This window comes from Trichechus manatus, unplaced genomic scaffold (assembly GCF_000243295.1).
Source record: "Trichechus manatus latirostris isolate Lorelei unplaced genomic scaffold, TriManLat1.0 scaffold00002, whole genome shotgun sequence".
Classification (NCBI taxonomy): domain Eukaryota; kingdom Metazoa; phylum Chordata; class Mammalia; order Sirenia; family Trichechidae; genus Trichechus; species Trichechus manatus.
Window position 1 is genome coordinate 45,035,375 of NW_004443938.1, and position 21,779 is coordinate 45,057,153.

Genomic DNA, 21,779 nt, shown 5'->3' on the forward strand with positions numbered 1-21,779 from the left:
GTTTGTTAACTTTCTTTGTGGTTACCATGAATTTTACCTGCATAGGATTTTTAATGTCTGATTTTTCAGAAGTAGATCACCAGGCTTTTCTTTCAAGGTGTCTCTGGGTGAACTGGAACCTCCAACCTTTGGTTAGCAGCTGAGCATTAACTGTTTGCACCACCAAGGGACTACAGCCAACGAGTACTGGGGGGTAAAAGGGGTACTTAAGAGATATGCAGTGCCCATAAAATAAAAATAAATTAATTTCTTAAGAGAAGCAAAACTGTTTTTCATACTAAACCTGAAAAAAAAAAATTCTCTGATGAGTAAATTTATTAGAAAGAGCAAATACTACTCTGGCATGAGACACAGGAAGAAAATGGTGTCTAGCATTTATTAAGTCCTATTATATGTCAGGACACACACTAATGGATTTACATATATCCACTCATTAATTCTAATAATGCATAGAATAAAACATAGCTTATTCATGAGCTAATCAGGAGCCACAGCACAGTAGATGTTACAAAATTATAGTGAGATAAGAACGCCATAGATTAATAGATGTTGATTATCTATAAAGAGGCCATGACTTATAATGGAAGATAGGATGAGTAAAGTATTCCATCTATCTAAAAATAAAACTGAGATAGACAAATGCCAGGCTGAAGCATTCACTCTTCCCACAGTAGTTTGTTGCCACTAATAAAACCTAAAAGTACTGATGATTATCCCCCATTACTGTAGTTTTGAGAGAAATAAAAGTGTGACTATGTTGTATAGCCTACTTGAAGTCTCTGATGAGGTCTCTCTTTCTCTTTCTATCTTTTTTATGTCTTAAAGCGTCAAACCTTGTAGTACATATACACATCTCATGAAGAATTTAGTTTAGTTCTGGCATGTTCAAACTTGAACTTTCATTAGATTTTAACAGTTGGATTAATTCTGCTTAAGTTCTTTTGTAAAGGGTCATGGTTATCACCTTTGTCATCATTTATATTGGTGCTTGGTGACAGAAGTGAGTAGTCTTTCCATTTTCCTCAGGTACAGGATCATGGATGTCCCACATGGCACTTTGTGAATTAGAAGAAGGATACCTATCTTGGCAAACTCAACCAGCTGCCCGGATGCTGATGCACAATTAGGGAATGGGCTACATCCTTTGTAGTAGGTAGGCCCTTTCTCCAGGTGGATAGGCCAGGAGTTGTGGTTGGTGAGTATCTTAGGCTGGGTTCTCTAGAGAAGCAATACCAAGGAAGTATGTGTGTGTGTTTGTGTATATACAGAGAGAGAGAGAGAAAGGGAGAGAGAGATTGATTTATCTCAAAGTAATAGCTCACACAGTTCTAGAGTCTGGCAAATCCCAAATCCGTGGATCAGGTATCAGGCTGGAGGCTTCTTCTGACTCACATAGCTGCAGGGGTTGACGAACACAAGACAGGCAGGTCAGAAGGCAGGCTGCTGGCTCACAGGCTGCAGAGGTTGATGAATACCAAGATCGGCAGGCAATATGGCAGGCAGTTGGCTCAAGTCCCAGGAATCAGAGGTCAGATGATGACAAGCAGGATGCAGGATGCAGAGCAAGTAAGTCAGCTTTGCCAGAAGGTTCATATATATAGTGGATGTAGGCCAGATTTCCAAAAAAACTCCCCTTACAACTGATTGCCTGATTACATCACATCACATCATGGACGATGACTATTCCAAACTACATCATTACATAACTGTCAAACCACTGAAAATCATGGCCAGCCAAGTTGACATGCAACCCTAACCACCACAGTGAGCAAAGGCTGGGTTTATTATCATCACCACTCTGCACCCTCTGCCAGTATCTTTGTGTGGTGTACAAACTGCATGACCCTACCCAGAGTCTTAAGGTACCAAGAAAGAAAATCTTACTGACATGGTAAAAAGAAAACTCAGGTTCCAAAATGATGGCCATGAACATGGGTCTGTGGTGGGAGGTGGAGGGCTCAATGTAGAGAAGGGAGTAAGCAGTCTTGTTACTGGGGTCTATTAAAACAATATTTGTTTACAACAATTTAAAAATAAGTCCCCAGGATAGGTTGCTGAGTGTTCAGTGTTTGAGATTTGAGGTGTAAGGAAAAGGGAAGTTACTGGAGTATTGACCAGTGCTTCCAGATAGAGCTAAACTGCCCTAACTGCAATGGGAGTTTATTGTTTTGTTGTTGGCACTTTCAAGTAGTATTAATAGAAAATAAAATCAGGGAAAGCACAACATCCTCTGCATCTAGCAGAGGATAAGCCACAACAAGTTAACTGGGATTTTTCTGGTGGGCTAACTTGTGTTTCAGATCCTGAGAGGTCCTGCCTCAGGTTAAGCCTCAAATCAAAACTCATGGTTTCTTGCATTGGGGAACCTTTAGGAGCTTCTGTCTCTTCTTGGCCAGTGATTCCTAAGAATTATTGGTTGGGCTCTGCCTTGAAGGTTATCTCTAGTCCTGATTCATTTGGCTATATTACAAAACCAAGAATCTAAAAAGCATAACATTGTTGGGAAATAAAATTGTGAATAGTTTTTCCTACTTTCTAAACATGCATGCATGCTTAATATATATTAAATTTTCCTTACTAATATTAGTAGATATTTAAGAAAAAAAAATTTTTTAGGCATTGTATGTTTTCTTTAAGAGTTTCTTAATCTGGGCTTTCATCCAAGAATGGCTTCCACTTTGATTCTTAATCAGACGGGGTGTTGTTGTTGTTGTTAGGTGTTGTCGAGTTGGTTCCGGCTAATATCGACCCTTTGTACAATGGAACGAAACACTGAACAATCCTGTGCTATCTCAATGCAATACATCATTTGATTTCTTGACTGCTGCTTCCATGGTTGTTGATTGTGGATCCAAGTAAAATGAAATCCTCGACAACTTCAATATTTGTTCCATTTATCACGATGTTGCCTATTGTTCCAGTTTTGAGGATTTCTGTTTTCTTTATGTTGTGGTGCAATCCACACTGGAGGCTGTAGTCCTTGATCTTCATCAGTAAGTACTTCAAGTCCTCTCCACTTTCAGCAAGCAAGGTGTGACATCTGCATGATGCAGGTTGTTAATGAGTCTTCCTCCAATCCTGATGCCATGTTCTTCTTCATATAGTCCAGCTTCTCAGATTATTTGCTCAGCATACAGATTGAATAAGTATGATGAAAGGATATAACCCTGATGCACACTTTTCCTGACTTTAAACCATGCAGTATCTATCCCCTTGTTCTGTCCAAACAACTGCCTTTTGATCTATGTACAGGTTCCTCATGAGCACAACTAAGTGTTATGGAATTCCTATTCTTAGCAATGTTATCCATAATTTTTTGTGATCAACACAGTCAAATGCCTTAGCATAGTCAATAAAACGCAGGTAAACATCTTTCTGGTATTCTCTACTTTCAGCCAGGATCCATCTGACATCAGCAATGATATCCCTTGTTCCATGTCCTCTTCTGAATCCAGCTTGAGTTCCTGGCAGTTCCCTGTTGATGTACTGCTGCAACTGTTTTTGAAAATCAGACTGGTAGATGCCAAGAATTAACTCCTGGAGAATTGTGGACTAAATGCGGTACAGCTTCTGGTAAGGTAGCGCATCCAAATCCCAAGTAACAGATGTTCATTAAAAACCAGTAGCAAAGCCATTATGAGAAATTAAAATGCTGATTTAATGTACCAAATGGAATGATGAAATTAGATTTTAAGAAATTTTAAAAATTGTTTTGAATATAAACAATAGCAAAGCATAAGTTGTCCATTAGGTATTTAATCATAACAGCTATTCCTCAAGAATTGGAGCATTCCTAAAAGAATGCCTTCAAATTACTGCTATTTGGAGCCCGTAATTACTAATTCATTGACTGTTCTGACTAACTCAACACTGTAGGTTGTAGATTCTCAGCAGATAATATGCTTGAATTTCTTGACCAAAATACTTTTTAAAAAATCCAACCCCTGAATCTAGAAATATCATCTCTCACAGGAGAAATTCTAGTTCTGTGCAATTCTTTTCTCTATTTTTCTGTTGGAAGAAATAATTACTAAACTGTGATTTTTCAATACCTTCTGCATTCTGGACAAGATCCTTAATGAATTCTCCTAAAGACTTTGCTCTTGTGTTTGTCCTTTCAGCATCCTGTCCAGTTTGCTCGCCATCTGCTGTCACTTTGGTAGCCTAATGAGCCAAATGCAGAAAAAGCATAATTAATAGGGATGAGGAAGCTACAGCTACATAAGCTCCCCTTGGCTACATTTTCTTTCAAATATTACTTTGAGCCAAAGGCAATCGATGAATTATTGATCAGATGTACTGGAAATGACACCCCACACTCGAGTATACAATTAAACTTTATTACTTCTTCCATTAAATGGAAATCAGAGAGCTGTATTTGGTCTTTTTAAAACAGTTGTTATATGCAATGGCATAGAATAAGTGATAAAGTACAATTATTTTTGAAATATCTTTAAGGTACTCTTGCCAAAAGTCTTTAATGGATACTTCAGCCTCCACATGTTGTAGTTTGGCTCTTATTTTATTTACTGAGAAAATGTGGAGTTCAGCAATGATTTCTTGAGGGAGGTACAGGCAGTCTGTCTCAATAAGCTTGATGCTATAGAGTCACTTTAGATCAATACGTTAATTAAGGAAAGAAGAGTAAATGCTTAGCTACTAAGTAGTAAATGCTTGTTTTATAACACTTTAAAGATGCCAATGGAACATTAAGAGATAATAAATGCTAACTTTTCCCATATGATATTACCAGAAAAGATGACAATTAATCACAGAACCACATACCATTGTCAACAAAAGAGAGCCCAAACACAGATCCCACCCCCTAAAAGTATCCTCATACAGTTTCACCTTTAATTTACATTGAAAATGCCTTTTAACACAATGGAATAAATTTAATGTGTGTATAGCTAAGATATACCATATTTAGTCAAATAAGAATGATATGTGCAATTTAAAAAGTTTCTTAAAAAGATAATACAAGGTTTAAAGCACATTGAAATAGGTTTTGACTTCATCTGTTAATGTGCGTATATATGCTAATAAGTGACTTATTCCCTTTTACCAAAAAGATATAGATATTCTAACTACAGATAATAAGTTAGAGAATTGCAAACCATGTCAATATGATTTCTGAATAATGTCCAAACTAGCAGAATAGTAATACTCTACAATCATGGTACCAGAGTGCTTGCATTCTGGACATATTCAGAAAATCGAAATTATTTTTATACATAAGTGGATTTTAAATAGAACTAAATGTCTGGCCAGCACAGAACATGGTAAGAGATGCTACAGGAATTGTACTGCATTTTATGATTTCCCAGGGGCAGCAAGAGGTTCAATTTATGAAAGTTTTTGAGATCTTGCTTAAAAGGTAGACTATAATATTCAACTGTTATCATATAATTTCTCAACCTGCAAGTGTTAGCATCACAAATTATAACATGAAAGGATAAGAATCCACTGGAAGTTTTAAAAATTCCTCTTTACTGTTTGCAGTATATATGTACACACTGATTTGTAGGGTGTTAATTAATGCATAGAAGCCAGGGTGGCTCAAGTGGTTTGCCATTGGCTGCTAATCGAAAAGCTGGCGGTTCGAATGCACCCAGCAGCTCCATGAAGAAAGGCCTGCCAACTACTTCTGTAAAGATTACAGCTAAGAAATCCCTATGGAGCAGTTCTACTCTGTAACACATTGGGTTGTCATGAGTTGGCATGGCAACTCAACGGCAGCTAACAAAAATAACAATGCATTATACTACTCTGGATTTACTCTTCTAAAATACTAATAATGGAATTATTTTCACTTTTAGACTTAGAAAATTTTTTTTGGAAGTAAACTCTGCATGAAGTCCCTAAATTACTCCTTCTGGTTTTTGAGATGGGTGTTTCAAGTATGTTTTAGTAATTTCCTGAAACTTGGTTCTATATACATACTTGGCAGGCTCACATGGATCAAATAAGTCACACACACAGACACAGACACACACACACACTTTTTGAAATGCTCCTTTTGAATCACTAACTAGGGTTCACTGCTCAAGATGTTGGCAGGTGACTCAATATGCTGTGTCTGGCCTGGACTTGGCTGTGCTCTATGATACCACTCCTATTTTCACATATCACACAAACACCATTATGAGAGACTTGATCTATGTCATGGTCATCTTCTGTTATCTTAAGAATTCATGTAACATCAGTACTAGTATCCTTACTATACAGAAAATGTACGTTATAATTTGAACTTAAAATTTATTTCTTACTTTATCAATGTCTTAACCATACTATCAAGAGACTATAATTTACACTAATATTCAGACCATACAGTTTTATCAATTCTTGTTGATAACTCAAAAATTCTGGTTTATGTAAGTGGATAAAGTCATACTGTACAAAATTTCCATATTTGCCAATTCTTGTTAATAGCTCAAAGCATCTAACTTATTGAAAGTAAATGTATATTAATATGTTTCTCTTATAAATTATATATTGATTATATATATTATATATTAATACTGTCTCTTGTAAATGCTGGATGATTTAGATAATATTCATTGCCTTGACTCTCCTCTACTTGTATTCTACTCCTTCAATAAGGATTTATTTGGTAGTTTGTAAGAGTCATCATTAGCAAATGTTTACTATTAGCGCTGATTGTATGAGTACTTCAGTATTAAGATGTCATGAATTCTGCATGCCCCACGACAAGAAACGAGTTAAAGTGATCTCCCAGATCCTATGCTTCCCAGGCTTTTTTTTGGTATATTAAACATGCCAAACTCCTCCCTTCTTAGTCCTTCCTGTATCCTGTAGTCTTTGCCTGGAATGAGCTCTTCCTCAACACTTTTCCTGACTCAATCCTTTTCATCCATCAGCTTTTAGCTTAAGTGTCTCTTCCTTAGTGTGGTCATTCCAGGGCACCTGTCTAGGTTCCCACATCACCCATGGCAGAACATTTCCTTCATAGAAGCATGCATTTTAGAATTACTTATTTATGTGTTAATTTACCTATTTGTTTGCTACTTCTCTGGCTAGAAGGTAAGCTCCAAGAGGGTGGAAACTTGGTCTGTTTTGTTTATCACTTTATATCCAGCTCCTAGTACATTGCCTAACATGTAGTATATATTCAATGAATGTTGTTAAGTGTATGACTAACAAACAATTTTCCTAACTAACCTTGCCAATCTTATTACCACTTTTACTGCCTTCTTATTCCCTACCTTTCCCTGAACACTCTCAGAAAAAGCTTTTGTTCACACCATTGCTTCTTAATTGCTCTCCACTTAAATTCAGCCTTCAGGATTCAGATTCAACCCCACCTTCTCTCTAACTATTCTAGCACATGCATCCTTTCTTAAACTTTCCAAAACAGTTATCATTACCATCATTTATATCTGTAATGAGTAATTACTTTCTTAGAGGTTTCTCCATATCTGCCTAATCTCCATCGTTGGAAGCTGGGGCTATGTGTTATTGCTGTTTATTCTTCAGAGTTCCAGGCATAGAGCCTGGAAGATTGTAGGTGGTCAAACATGTTCTGTGTTTGGATAATATAATGAACGTCAAACCAACTATCCCTTTGGAGTTCTAAAGCCTCTTTAAGGAAGAAGAAAAAAAAAGTCTCTCCATATGCCTTTCCAGTACCATTTAAACTGACCATGTGCTGGTGCTATGCTTGTCAGTGAAAGTGGATGGCTGGGCAATTTTCTGGGAAGTTTTCAGAGCCTGATAGGAAGCCCTTACTCAAGAGCTGTAGCTAAATGCTTGGGAGGAGAGCCAGACATGAGCACCTCCAGTCCCAGCCACACTGTATTCTATCTACTAGCCTCACAGCAACTCAAAACTGGGCCTGTGATTAATTCCAAGTAGGATGTGGATGAGGGTAGAAGGGTAGCAGGTGAGTAGAACTCTTCAGGGCCAGCTTACTGGTGATGCTTACTAAGGAAGAAGATGCCCCTTTGTCCGCACATACCAGAAGAGCTTCCTCTCTTGCCTGAGTTCTAGGAGATGAGAGGATGCAAGGTTCTTGGTATGAAAAGGCACACAATTGGATTGGCTTATATGCATTTTCACTCTAAAAGATGGGTTACAGAGTCAGGTTGAACTGTACTCTAGACTGATATGTGTATTAAGATGAACCTACAACACTCTTTGTGTCTCATTTATTCTTCCTGCCTTTGGAAACACATAGAGGGCATGATCCCTCTTCTTACAACAGGTGTAAATGAAGGTATGAAGAGTTAAGTGACCTATCTGAACTCACACATACTGGGAATTGGGGACAACACAAATTTTCTGCCTCACAGCTTTGTATTCTGTCTATACCAAGCACTACTTTATGTTTGGCTCACACCCAATACATGAAAATGTTGATCATTCTCGGTAGGAAGAGGGACATTATTCTAGCTTATATAGTACTTTTGGTGCATAAGCTTTGAGCTTTAGTAAATTTGTACATTTCAGATACTATATGAGAACATTGTATAGATATTTTTAAGCACATCTCATTACACAGTAATTCATTTGAAGAGTCACCCTTGTCAAAACCACTCAAAGAGACCCCAAAAAGGAAACCGATGACAAATGCACTATTATCTATGGGTAGTGGTGACAAATACTGGTATCATTGTAAGGATGAAATTCACAAAAATCAGTTTCACCCAGGAGAGACTATTGATAATGTTATAGACAGATGCTAAATACTATAGGTAGTCCCCAACTTATGACGGAGTTCCATTCCAATGACTCTGCCGTAAATTGGTTCTGACGTAAATCGAGTACCTCATTTTTTTTTTAACTTTTCATTATTATTGCCTTTTATTATCAGTATCTTTAAAAATCTGATCTTTATTTGTCTTTGGGGGTTGGCATGAGAATGATAATATTAGCAAATTATGTGCTGCAAGGTTGTATGTAGTACATATTACTAACAATAAAATGTACCAAAAAAAAAACAAAAGACAGTCCTCAGTGCAGTTCATCATAACTCAAATACATCATAAGTCGGAGACTACCTGTATATGATATGAGCTATCTGTCTGATTTCATTTGGCTCTTTCCATGTTTTGTTAAATTACCAAGTCCATCCTTTAGTCATCCTCCCTCTTATTCACTGTAATCTTGTTCTTTATTTGACAAATGTCTTTTCATTTATCCTAATATGTTGTGTAATCTTCCTTCCATTCTCTATTTTTGATTTTCTTATTCGTACATCCTTTTTCTTCTGTTCTGCAATCTTTCTGGTGTCTCTTTGTAAATGATGCCTTATAATACCTTGTATATATCTCTCTTACATTTGATTACTTTTTTTTTTTTTTACATTCAAGTTCACTCAAACAGGTCTCTTTATTTTCTTTTGAGTAGGGCGTTTTGTTTTGTCTTTTACAGTATTTATATCTAGGCAGCATGCATTACCATTAGGCACACATTAATTTACTTCTGAACAATGTAGCTGTTACTTTTTTGCTTTAGCTCAAGCAGTTCTCACTGTGCCTCTTGAAACCTGCACATAATTTTCTTGGTTGGATATCACTAGTGTCTTTAATTTTCTACCTTCTTTATGTTAAAACTAGAATCTAAGGAGCAAATCTAACTACTGAATAGACAACAATGCTTAGATGCCATCCACCTTTGCATTTGCAGACTCATATGGCTTCCTGCTAAAATTAAATCTCAGATCTAGTTATTTATACGAGAGTCTCAAGGGTCATCTTTAAACGCTGCCAGTTCTGTATATCTAAGTGGCAATGAAGTACTCCTCAGGTAAGCTATTAGGACAGACAACCCTTAAGGATAGAGACAGGGGAGCAGACAACTGACCCCATGTAATGATAATGAGCCAGCTCTGTGTAGAACTTCTCCCTAAATATTTCTGGCATCAATTTTGAAAATTCCAAACTAAATAAATATGATTTGCTATATAGTCTCTCTCTTTCAAAATAAAACAACATAAACAAAAATATTATTGGCAGTTTAAATCCTTTAAAAGCTATAAATAAGTGTAAACATTGTTTATGAGGCATTGGTGGTTCTGTGATAGAATTCTCTCTCTTTCCATGTGGGAGGTCTAAGTTTGATTCCTGGCCAATGCCCCTCATGCAGAGCCACCACTCATCTGTCAGTGGAGGCTTGCATGTTGCTGTGATGCTGAACAGGTTTCATTGGAGCTTTCAGACTAAGACAGACTAGGAAGCATGACCTGATGACCTACTTCCAAATATCAGCCAGTGAAAATTCTATGGATAACAATGGTCCTGCAGGCAACCAATCACGAGGATTGTACAGGGCCAGGCAGCATTTCGTCCCGTTGTGCATGGGGTCACCATGAGTCGAGGGTAGACTCGATGGCAGCTGATAACAACCACAAACACTGTTTACACTGCAGACACTACTGTAGACAGTGTAAACACTTGAATCCTTTAAAAACTAGTTGTATCATTTTGGAAATGCTTCATATTCATTTAAAACTGATTTTCAATAGGCAGTAAAGGATAATGTAAATAAGAAAGCTAAATTTTGGTATTTTACATGCCTTAGTCTATTACTTAGCATTCTCCTCTTGTAGGATGTAAAATTTTAAGAAGTATTTATCAAAGATAGTAAAATAGCCAACTCAATATAATTGCAAAGGTATGACTGATTTTAATGCATTTTAGAGAAATTCAAAATCAATTTTTATCTTGGGTTTCTCTACCTTTCATCTGGTTGTTCAAATGCTATTATTAAATCATCCATATTTAATGAACTTAAAAATATTGATTGAACACCTACTATGTGCATGCTATTGGTGATACTACGATGACCAAAATCAGACACACCTCCTGCCCTTTTCAAGCTTATAGTCTTGTGGGGTAGAGAAGTATTAGTCAAATGATCACATAAATTATTCAAACAGTGGTATGAGACAATTACAGGAGGAATCTCATCACATCTGGCATGTCACAGAAGGCTGTTATGAGGCAGCCAAAGCTGAGATTTGAAAGGTGAGCTGTAGTTAACAAAAGCTAAGAAGAGGTAAGGATTCCCTTCAAGGTAAAGGAAAAATGTCTGAAAAGGTTCCATGATGGGGCAGAGAAACTGAAGGATAGTATAGCTGGAGTGCAGAGGGCAGGGACGCAAGTGGTGAAAGATGCGGCCAAGAGGAGGATTTTGGCCTTTATCCTAAGAGCAATGAGAAATCAGGGGAAGATTTTAAGCTTTGGGGTGACATAATCAAATTTGGAATATCAGGAGTTGATTTTCATGACACTGTAGAGAACAGATTTGAAGGAGAACAAAACAGAAAGACTAGTTAGAAAGATAATGTGGTAATCCTAGGGTAAGGATCATGTGGATCAGATGTGGGTGGGGGTAGTAGAGATGGGAGCTGTGCATAGAATGAGAATCCACAGTATTTGATGATGGATTGGAAAAGCAGGAGGGTAATGATGAAGGAGGAGACATTAAGGAGATGTCTAGGTTTCTGGCTTATGAGTTTAATGCATGGAGTTCAGACAACCAGACCATGAGTGGTGGGGAGAGAGGAGGTTGGGAGTTGAACAGGGATCAGATCACAATGGAAGAGCATCATGTGTTATTCTGCACAAAATGGAGAGCCATTGTAATATTTTAATGCGAAGAGTGATGTGATAACTCTTCCATTCGAATAATAATTGGTTGTGATTGGATAAGGCTTAGAAAGAGAGACCATAGAAAGGAACAGAATTGGATTGGGAGTAAAACAGTGGGTAGTGAAAGACAATCCACTGATTCCCAGTTTGAAAGACTGGGTAAATACTGCAAGAGAAATCACTGAGTTGGTCTACATAGTTGAAAGGGTAGATTTTAAGAGGAAGATGGTAAGTTTAATTTGAGATGCCCAGTAGGTAGGTTGGATGAAACATGAAAATGAGGTCTGTATTGAAAATACAGATTTATGAATCATAAATTTATAGATGACAATTGAAGCTCAGAGACAGTGGAGCCTGTCAGGAATGAGAGAGATGTGGAGTGGGGACTGAACCCCAAGGAACCCCAATTTTTAATGGATGGGCAAGAGAAGAGCCTGAGAATGAAAGCTCAGAGGATTCAGAGAAAACTAGGGAGCCCTATGACACAATGAGCCAACACAGGAGAGTGTGTCAAAAGGAAAGAGGGACCAAAGTGCAATTACTGCAGGGAGTTCAAGTAAAATAAATAGTCTGTTGGATTTAGTGAATAGCTTGTCTCAGGTTATCTTGGTAAAAATAGTTTCGGTAGTGAGATAGAAGTGAAAATCCAGATTACAGTGGAGTGAGAAGTGAATGCAGACCTATCTACAATTTTTCTTTTTCTTTTTTAATTTGCTGTGATTCTGAAGAGGGAGCTAAGGACAGCAGCTACAGAAGAATGTGGAGTCATTATTAAAAAGCATCAAAATATTGCATTCATATTGTAGGAAAGTATGAATATGTTAAATACAATTCCCATATTCAAGGAATTTATATTCCAGGCGGGAAATAAAATGGCAATAAATCAAAACATATCGAACGAGATATATGATTATGTAGTATTTTGCTTATTTAATATTAACACATTAACTAAAATATATCAATATGCATGTAAAATGTTAGTCCTTGGGAGGTATATTATTCTCTTTACCCATGGATATTAGGGAGCTAGATTACACCATGAAAAAATGAGCACAAAATATAAAAGCGCTTGAAAGAGACAGGGCAGCTCCTACAGTTGTTATGCTGGATAACACCTACTGAATGTTTTAACAAACCTAAAGAAAGATGTATTAGTAATAAAGCAACTCCTCAGTCAACAAAGTAGAGAAAAAGCAGCATCGCAAAGATCGGCAGTACCAGTCAAAGCACTAAGCCTTAACCTTTAGGTAACTACAGGATCACGGTACAGTAAGTCCCCTGGTTATGAAGATCTGACTTACGGTCACTTGCCCTTCAGTATTATGTAAATTTGTCTTCACTTTGAAACGACTGACCCACCCCCTAACTTGCGATAAATTCATCACAAGCACCTTCAGTTGCCACACATGCAGCTTTTAAATCATTAAAAAGAATTCGAGTCGTTTCTTGCACTACAGTAGGGCTAAAGAAGAACCATATGCACCTGTTCCAACTTACCTACAAATCTGGCTTAAAGACACATTTAGGGGCGGATCTCGTTCACAACCTGGGGACTACCTGTAGTTCTAAACATTGGCCAACATTAGAATCATCTGGGGAGCTCTTGAAAATCTCAGTGTACCTCAGACCAATTACCTCATGATCTTTAGGGGTAGGACCTGGTACCAGGTAATTCCAATGTGCAGCTAGAGCCTAAGGCATTGTCTGTTAAAATATACCCACTGCTGTCAAGTCAATTCTGACTCATAGCAACCCTATATAATAGGGTAGAACTGCCCCCCAGGGTTTCCAAGGAGCAGTTGGTGGATTTGAACCACCAACCTTTTGGTTAGCAGCCAAGATCATAACCACTGCACCACCATGGGTAATGCTAGTAAGGTGTACTACTTTTTGTACTGTGGTCTCAATTGCAGGATCATTCATGATGGTGAGATAGAGGCATTGGTGGTCTCAGCCTGATATTATTGAATATTTAGGTCACCTAGCCTTCTAGTTATAAGTCCATGTGTATCAATTCACCTTTTATTTATCATGCAGCTTGACCACTGTAAAAAAAAAAAACAAAAAACAAACCTGTCACCGAGTTGATTCCAGCTCACAGCGACTCTATAGGACAGAGTAGAACTGCCCCACAGGGTTTCCAAGGAGCAGCTGGTGCATTCGAACTGCCAGACCTTTTGGTTAGTAGCCAAGTTTTTAACTACTGAGCCACCGGGGCTCCAGTTTGACCACAGGGGAAGAAATAATTGATCATACCGATTTGAGTATCTATGGGTTGCATGACAATTATGTTTCTAATTATAAATGTGAGAGGGACAAGGTTAATTAATAAGTATTTACATTTTCTTCCTATCCTTCCCCCATGAAGGAGATCTTTGCTTTGGGCAGTCTAATTTCCAGACTTTCTGTGTTACAGAATGTGAAGAATGGGCAGATAAAAATGGTACTGGAGTGTGACAGTGGAGAAATACAGCAAATTCTACCTCAGTCAGGTGATCAGGGTTAGCATCAACAGCGATAGATCATGTTGATTGCCTGTGTCTTTGATATGATATGATGATAATGGTAATTTCACCTCTGTGGTCTTTCTCACAAAATCTAATCTAACCATGAGAAAAATATAAGACAAACTCCAAATGAGGGAGAGTCAACAAAATACATCCACAGTACTCCTCAAAACAGTCAAGGTCATCAAAAACAAGGGAAGCCTGAAACCCTCGTGGTCTAGAGGAGAGTAAGGAGACACGAAGACTAATGTAATGTGGTACCCTGGATGGGATCCTGGAATAATAGTAAAAGACATTAGGTAGAAACTGAGGCAATCTGAAATAAGTATAGACTTTAGTTAGTAATAATAATGTACCAATATTAGTTCATTAGTTGTGATAAATGTACCAGATTAGAATAGATAGAAAACCAGGTATGGAGTACATGGGAACTCTCCATACAACCTATGCAGCTTTTCTATAAATCTAAAGCTATTTAAAATAAAAAAGTTTACTTAAAAATAGTATTGAAGAATCTTCTGGAAAGATGAAAGGACTTAGGCTAAAACATAATTAACAGCTGATTCTCCTAGAGAAATACTTCTTGTCTTTCTAGGAGCAGATCATTATGCTATAATAAACTCAATGAGGGCAAGGACTGTGTCAGTTTTGTTTACACCTATATCCCCAGTGCTGGCCATATTGCCTAGACCATGCATGGTAAACTCCAACAGTATTAATCAAATAAATGAATGAAATGCCACATACTATATGGAATTTTTCCTAATTGCCCTTAACCAGATTAAGTTGTCCCATTTTTATGTTTTTTCAAGCACATTTATTTTGTTTTGTATTATGCATTTGTTTGTATGCAATTGTCTCATATTATCATTCATACATGCAAATGTTCCCCCCTCACAGATATACACAAACACTAGATTGAAAGCTTCTTAAAGACAGAGACTGAGCCTTATTTAGTTTTCATCTACCAACACTTAGCTTGGGCTTTGTCTGTGATGAAAATTCCCATGTGCTTATGACTTGAGCTTATCCTGTTGTTGCTGTTTAACATTTCTAACTTTGTTTTTATTTGTATTCACATAATATAAAATTATTAAATATTAAATTAACATGAGATATATTTACTCATAGTATTTGAATGTCTCCATACATTTGGCAAGAAACTATCCTGTGATTGTACATTCTATATTGCTAATATGAGATTCTGAAAAAGTATTTAGTATGCTATTTGTAACATCAGGGCCACTGTTTAGCATTATGTGCTCAGAAGCCCACTTGATTTCCCTGTGGAAATCTTCCTAAACCAGCAGCAGGTTAGGGTGGGAAAAGTACTGGGTCAGTGGGAATCAAGAGCCCCGATCCTGCTGCCATGTCCCTCTGTTTCGTGAATTGCATGACCACTGATAATTCATTTCACTGTCACGGCCTGAGACAGCTCTTCTTTAAAATCCAAAACAGATTAGATAATCACTGATAACCTTCCAGTTCCAACATTCTTTGCTCCAGCTTATGGATAATCAAACTGGATCTCTAAAACGCAGGCCAGATTCTCTGTGCATTCATTTTTTTGGCCACAAGATGGCGGACTTTATGCTGTTTTCTTCATTCTCCAACTGCAAAAAAGAACCTCTCCCCTCTTGCAGTTGTGACAATTTTAAAATCCCAATTCCTAAAAAATCTGATAAATGCAACATGAATTTTAAATTCTGACTTTAAAAAATGTGTTAAATTCCTTGTATTTTCAAATTAAGACTATTTTCTCCTTTGGGTTGGAACACTGATTCGGATTGTATTTACACACAAATGCAAAAATCCCGTGATGAGATAAAAGATACTACAAGTATTTGCATTTAGTTTTCTTTTCCTAAGGAGCCTGGTGGTACAGTGGTTAAGCACTTGACTGCTAACTGAAAAGTCGGTGATTGGAACCCTCCCCTGTTTCCTATAGGGTCACTATGAGTTGGAATTAGCAACGGGTTTGGTTTTCTATTTGTTACATAATCAGAACTGTGCTTCTGGAATTCAAAATTAATAAAAAAATTATCATGGATGCTTCCAGAATAATGTTCTCACAATATACTGTCATTCTGATATGTTACCCTTGTTCTTTACACTTCCCAAGTAGCCCAAACTTTTGTGTGCTAATGAGTTCTAGAATTTGAATTGAGGCAGAAGTAGCAACTTAAAATCCATCCATTTCGTGCACTAAATAGGGAATTGGGAAGAACAAGCATTGCTTACCAGAAATTTGAAGTAACTTCCTTTGATTTACTTTATGTTATCTCTCTACTTTAAGAGGGTTCATGACTTTGCCAACTTACCCTGGTCAGAAGCTCATTCATTTCCATCATGAGCGTATTCAGATTGCCCTCTGCCAACTGAAAGAGCCTCTCGGGGGCCCGCTGAGGCGAGAGCAAGTGCTGAAAAACATTCAATTTCATAGACATTTTGGTAAATGGTCTCACAGTGATCACAGGGCTGAACATTTAACAGAATGCATTATTTCTTTATATACAAAGAAACTAACCTTTCTTTCAAAGAAAAGAGACTGTTTTAATTGGGCATGTATACAGAGTATACTGAGTGTATACTGAGCACCATACTGGATATTCAAGCAAATAATAAGAATAGCTATAATTTATTGAAAAATTCTATATACCAGGCTTTTTTGTTTTGTGTTGTTTTGTCATTTAATTATTACGATCGCGTTGTGAAGTAAATGTTATTCCATTTTATGAGAAAACTGTGGTTGGAAGAGGGTTAACAATTTGCATAAGAACACATAGTTTGTAAGGGGTAGAGTCAAGAATAACTTTTCTGTCTGATTCTTTAAGCCTCCCATTCCATTAACAGAGACACAGTTTGCAGGTGAAAAAGAGAAAAGCCGCTCCTGACATCGGGATCTGGCCAGGCACTAACTGGCCTGGCTTCAGTGTTGTAGGAGTTGGTCTGCAACTCACAGCTAGGTCATGGTCATCTTCTATTGAACATAAACAATCTCACAGAACTCCAACTGTGATTGTTAAGACTGTGTATCAACTTGGCTGGGCTATGATTCTCTGTGGTTTGGCAGTTATGATGTAGCTCGGCAGTTGTATAATGATATGATCCCCTCCAAGATTGGATCTGATATAATATGATCACCTCCATAATGGGATCCGCTGTGAGTAGCCAATCAGTTGAAAGGGAGTTTCCTTGAAGGTGTGGCCTGCATCCAATATAGGCAGACTTTCTGGCAAGGCTCATGGGGTTTTGCTCGAACTGGATCCTGCAGCTGGCTCCTGTTTGTCTGACCTCCGGTTCTTGGGACTAGAGCTAGCAGCTTACCTGCTGGCACGCCTGCTGATGTTGGGATTCATTGGTCTTCGCAGCCTGTGAGCCAGGGCCCTGCTGTCTGACTTGCCAATCTTGGGTTCACCAGCCCCTGCAGCTACGTGAATCAGGAGAGGCTTCCAGCCTGACCCATGGACTTGGAATGTTCTAGCCTCTACAACTGCGTGAGCCATTTCCTGAATATAAATCTCTCTCTATATATATTTACATGCTTTACTAATTTTGCTTCTCTAGAGAACCTAGCCTAAAATACCAACATTAGACATGATCATTTTGTGACAGTGAGGAGTGAACCAAAAAATTAAACTGTAATCTATCTAAGCACAACAAAAACATGGTCTCTATCAAACCACAAAAATACAAAAAAAACCCCAAAAAACCCTCATTTCCTGCCTGATATGAGTATCCACTGCTTCCTTACCAATCACAGCTTTGGCTTTCCTCTGTTCTTTCCTCCTTCTACATAAAATTCATTGAAATACACAATCATAGAACTAACCCCACTTCCTGATAACACGTGATTCAGTGCAAACACCTGCAACACTGAACCCTGCCCCAAATTGTCCAGTACAAGCCAAAATACTATAAGATGTTATCCCTAACACCCTCTTATTGAGTCACTCAATTCCTCATGGTGTGCAGTGCTCTTGTTGCAAGGAATTAATAAACCCAACTTTGTTTGATCAACTTTGTTCTTGGCGGTCTTTGGTTGGAACCTGGAAATCCTTGATACAGTTAAAGGAACTGAGTTTTAAAAAGGTTAAAATACTTGCTTAGGGTTTTAAAATATCAATATGGGATTCCAATTATCCAGATATTAAATGAATTTTTTTTTTTAAATCAAAGAATCAAGAAATCTTGGAATTTTAAGAAAAATCAAGATCATTTTGATCAACACCCAGGCATAGGTGTTGATCAAAATGATCTTGATTTTTCTTAAAATTAAGATTCAGGCATGACTGAATCTGTTAGCTCAGATGATGTCCACAGGCTGGAACTTCTAGACTCTTTCATAGGACCCTTCAGTACTTCATCATATATTGCTTAAGTATTAGTTTTTTAAAATTTGTTATATCCAACTGAAATATTTGCTATTCTAATTTAATTTCCTTTTTTTGTATTCCCTCCACATACAAAGAAAATAACTGGCCAGCATTTTCTTTATTAAAATGTCTCACATCCCTACAGGTAAACTCCAATTCCTCTACCTGGCTTTCAAAGTTGTCTTTCATATCACCTTGCCCCACTCAAGTCTTCAGTCTTATCTTTCACTAGCAGGACTGAATTCTAATGTCTGCCAGAAAGGCCTTGCTAATTCATATCTCTGCCTCTGTTCATGTGGCTTTCTCAAGCAGGGGTCAGCAGCAAGAGCATGCATGGGCTGTAGGTCAGGGAGACCTCACTACATGCTGGCTGGGTACTCCCCCCACAAAAAAAAACAAAACAAAAAACAAACCCATTGCTGTCAAGTCAATTCCAACTCATAGCGACCCTATAGGACAGAGTAGAACTGCCCAGTAGGGTTTCCAAGGAGCACCTGGCAGATTCGAACTGCTACCTCCCAGGCAGGTTATTTTATCTCTCTGAGCTTTGCAAAAGGCAGTTTCATTCCCCTAAAGTTATACTGCCTCTTTGTAAATTACAGCTCTACACTTAGTAGCCATGTGACCTTGTGCCTCACATGTAAGTACTCTGTGCCTCAGTTTCCCAACCGGAAAAATGTAAATAATGCACTACTTCTTTTCTACTTGGAGTTTCTGTAAGCTTTATGTACAGTATTCTATGTAAGGCTTTAGTCACATGCCTAGCTAGCACAGAGGTAGTGTTCAATCAATGTTCATTATTACTGCTATCAACATCACTGGCCTCTTCTGGGAATAAGGAATATAATACCTCAAAGACCATGGTCAGGATTAAATAACATATTCCCTAGAAGAGTGTCTGCCAATGCATAATGAATAAATCTTAGATTTCTCCCTTCAGTCCCCACACATTTTTCTCTGCCTAATAAAAGTGTATCTTTCCTGCAAGTTCCAACTTACATTATACCCTTGTTAGTGGTATGTACCCTGGTTACTCTGAATCTTACTGACTTCTCCAATCTGTGAATTCTACTGTGCTTCCAATTTTTGTAAAGCATGTGGTAATTATGTATGCATTTTTGGTAATTGCTTGAGTATTGTTTCATGATTTCATTATTACCACATAGACTCCAAGCTTCTCTAGGACAATGACTATTTCATAGGAGTCATGAAAGCACCAGGGAGCCAGGTGCAATACAGGGCATTCTTTGATTTCTCAATAAATACATGACAATTGACTGGTAGTATATAAGTAACCACCTCGCATAAATTTTTCATCAGGTGAAATAGATGCAATTTCCTTAATCTTTCCCCCTATTCCATTAAATATTAAACGTGCTACCTGTTTTTCAGAGTAGTGCTTCTCAAACGGGTACTTGTTAAAGTACTTTTAAGGGTCTACTAGTGCTCGAATACAAAAATTGAAGCATGTGTTTTCATGTTGGTAATAACCTTATTTATTAATGTAAGTGCTTCTGGAACCTGGCTGGGCACCTACGAAATAAATACTGCCACCTGAGCTCAGTGTCTACATGTGCACCTGTGTTTGATCACATGGTATATTGGGTACATAAGTCATATGAACATGCCAAGTGATGTCAATGTCATGTAAGGACCCTCTGCAAAAGGCTGTCTAGTTCAAATTGTGGGAAGGTGGGAGAACTGAGGTACTACGTGTCCCGTGCCGATGAGAGAAACCGTGTGGAAGTAGTTAGTATCATATTCTTGTTGCAAGCAGCAATTTACTTCCAGCAAAAATCACCTGTGACTTTATATTAATGTTTTTAATTTGAATTTTATTAGTTTCCTCAGTGTTTTTAAAGATTAATTTGTTTGATTTTATAAGAGCCATAAATATGAGGAGTTCATGCCCGATTTTATGTTTGCACATATTTATGTAACACAATAAAATGAATTTAGGTCAACACTAGGGGGTGCATAAGACTCTCATCCCTTAGTAACAAACTGTGTATTATGGTTCTCAAGTCTGAAAAACACTGGGTGAGACAGTTTCTCAGCCTCCCTAACTGCTGCTTCCCTTGATTTGAGGCAGTGGATGGAAGATTTACCAGTTACAGCTAATACCACTTGGAAAGAATTGTCATTCTTTCCCAGGCTCTTGCTGTTTCTGCACCAACCTACCTTTAGTTCTTGAGTTGTATTTTCGAAACTGTATAGCATTTTATAGGGAGCAGGCAGCGGACCAGTGAGGTTCATGCTCATGGCCATCTGCTCCAGACGAGCCAAGTCACCGAGAAGAAGGCCCGTGCATTCATCTCCACAAACTGAAAGGAAAGCAACAAAGAATATTTACTTCTGCTAAACATCCCAGGCAGATGTTCAAAGATTTCAGCTACGAAATAGTTTATGGTCCATGTATACTTCTATGAAAGATGATGCTACTCATCTCAGAGAATTAACACAATCAAATGGTCGACAGCTGAAAAAAGATGAAAAGACCAACAGAAAAACAGACACGCCTGTTTCCCAGACCCCGAAATGGGACGATGATACAAACCAAGAAACGAAGGAGGAGCAAATAGATTTTGTGAAAAAAGTGTGTTGCAGGAGTGTTAGGGGAAAGAGGATACCTAAAATATAACAGATTATAAATACTTCACATGAACAATCTAGAGGAAACCAGCAAATAGCGAATAATACTTCAGAGTCTGAAAATGTATGTAGATATGTGCGGTACTACATTAGATTACACTGTAGCGTATCTGTAATAATTTGGCCTCAACATACTTCATGGATTACATACTGAAAAATTATATAACTTTTTAGCTTAACATCTATGGAGCAGAATTATTTTTATTTTAAAAAGTAAGGTAGAAAATGCAAAGTTTTTCTTTAGGGTTTAAATTTCTTTTTTTCTCATGATGATATTTATTTATTTACTTGCCAACTCTTCCTCTTTAGCTATTCAGCTCCTTATCATCCATGATCAGATGCAGTCCTACAAGTTCCTACTCTGATGATTAACCTAATCCAGTCTTGTGCATAAATAATTGCTAAGGCCCAGGAACAATTTCATTCTTCAAGTAGCCAAGAGTGCTAATTTTCAACCTATACTTTTTTCAGTGATTAGGAGAAGGAACTATTCCAATTTGGTAGGGAGGGTCTAAGTGGGGGGCTGGCAGTAGAGTTGGGGGAGAAGGAAATGGATTGCTGTCTCTTCATGGTCAAATTAATCTCATAAATAGAAGTGCAATTTCTAAAAGTGAAATAAGATTGGTTCT

At 37.7% G+C, this 21,779-nt stretch overlaps 1 protein-coding gene across 1 annotated transcript in view; it reads right to left on the bottom strand.

The window, feature by feature from the left end:
* The window catches only part of LAMA2 (laminin subunit alpha 2), a gene marked incomplete at its 5' end in the record, with an annotated part of 457,095 nt that overhangs the window by 153,664 nt on the left and 281,652 nt on the right, over positions 1-21,779 (bottom strand). Inside the window, 4 exons of the mRNA XM_012554936.2 lie at positions 4,053-4,164; positions 16,444-16,542; positions 20,680-20,822; positions 21,031-21,128. Of these exons, the coding sequence (XP_012410390.1) occupies positions 4,053-4,164; positions 16,444-16,542; positions 20,680-20,822; positions 21,031-21,128 (452 nt within the window). The remainder of the gene's footprint in view (positions 1-4,052; positions 4,165-16,443; positions 16,543-20,679; positions 20,823-21,030; positions 21,129-21,779) is intronic.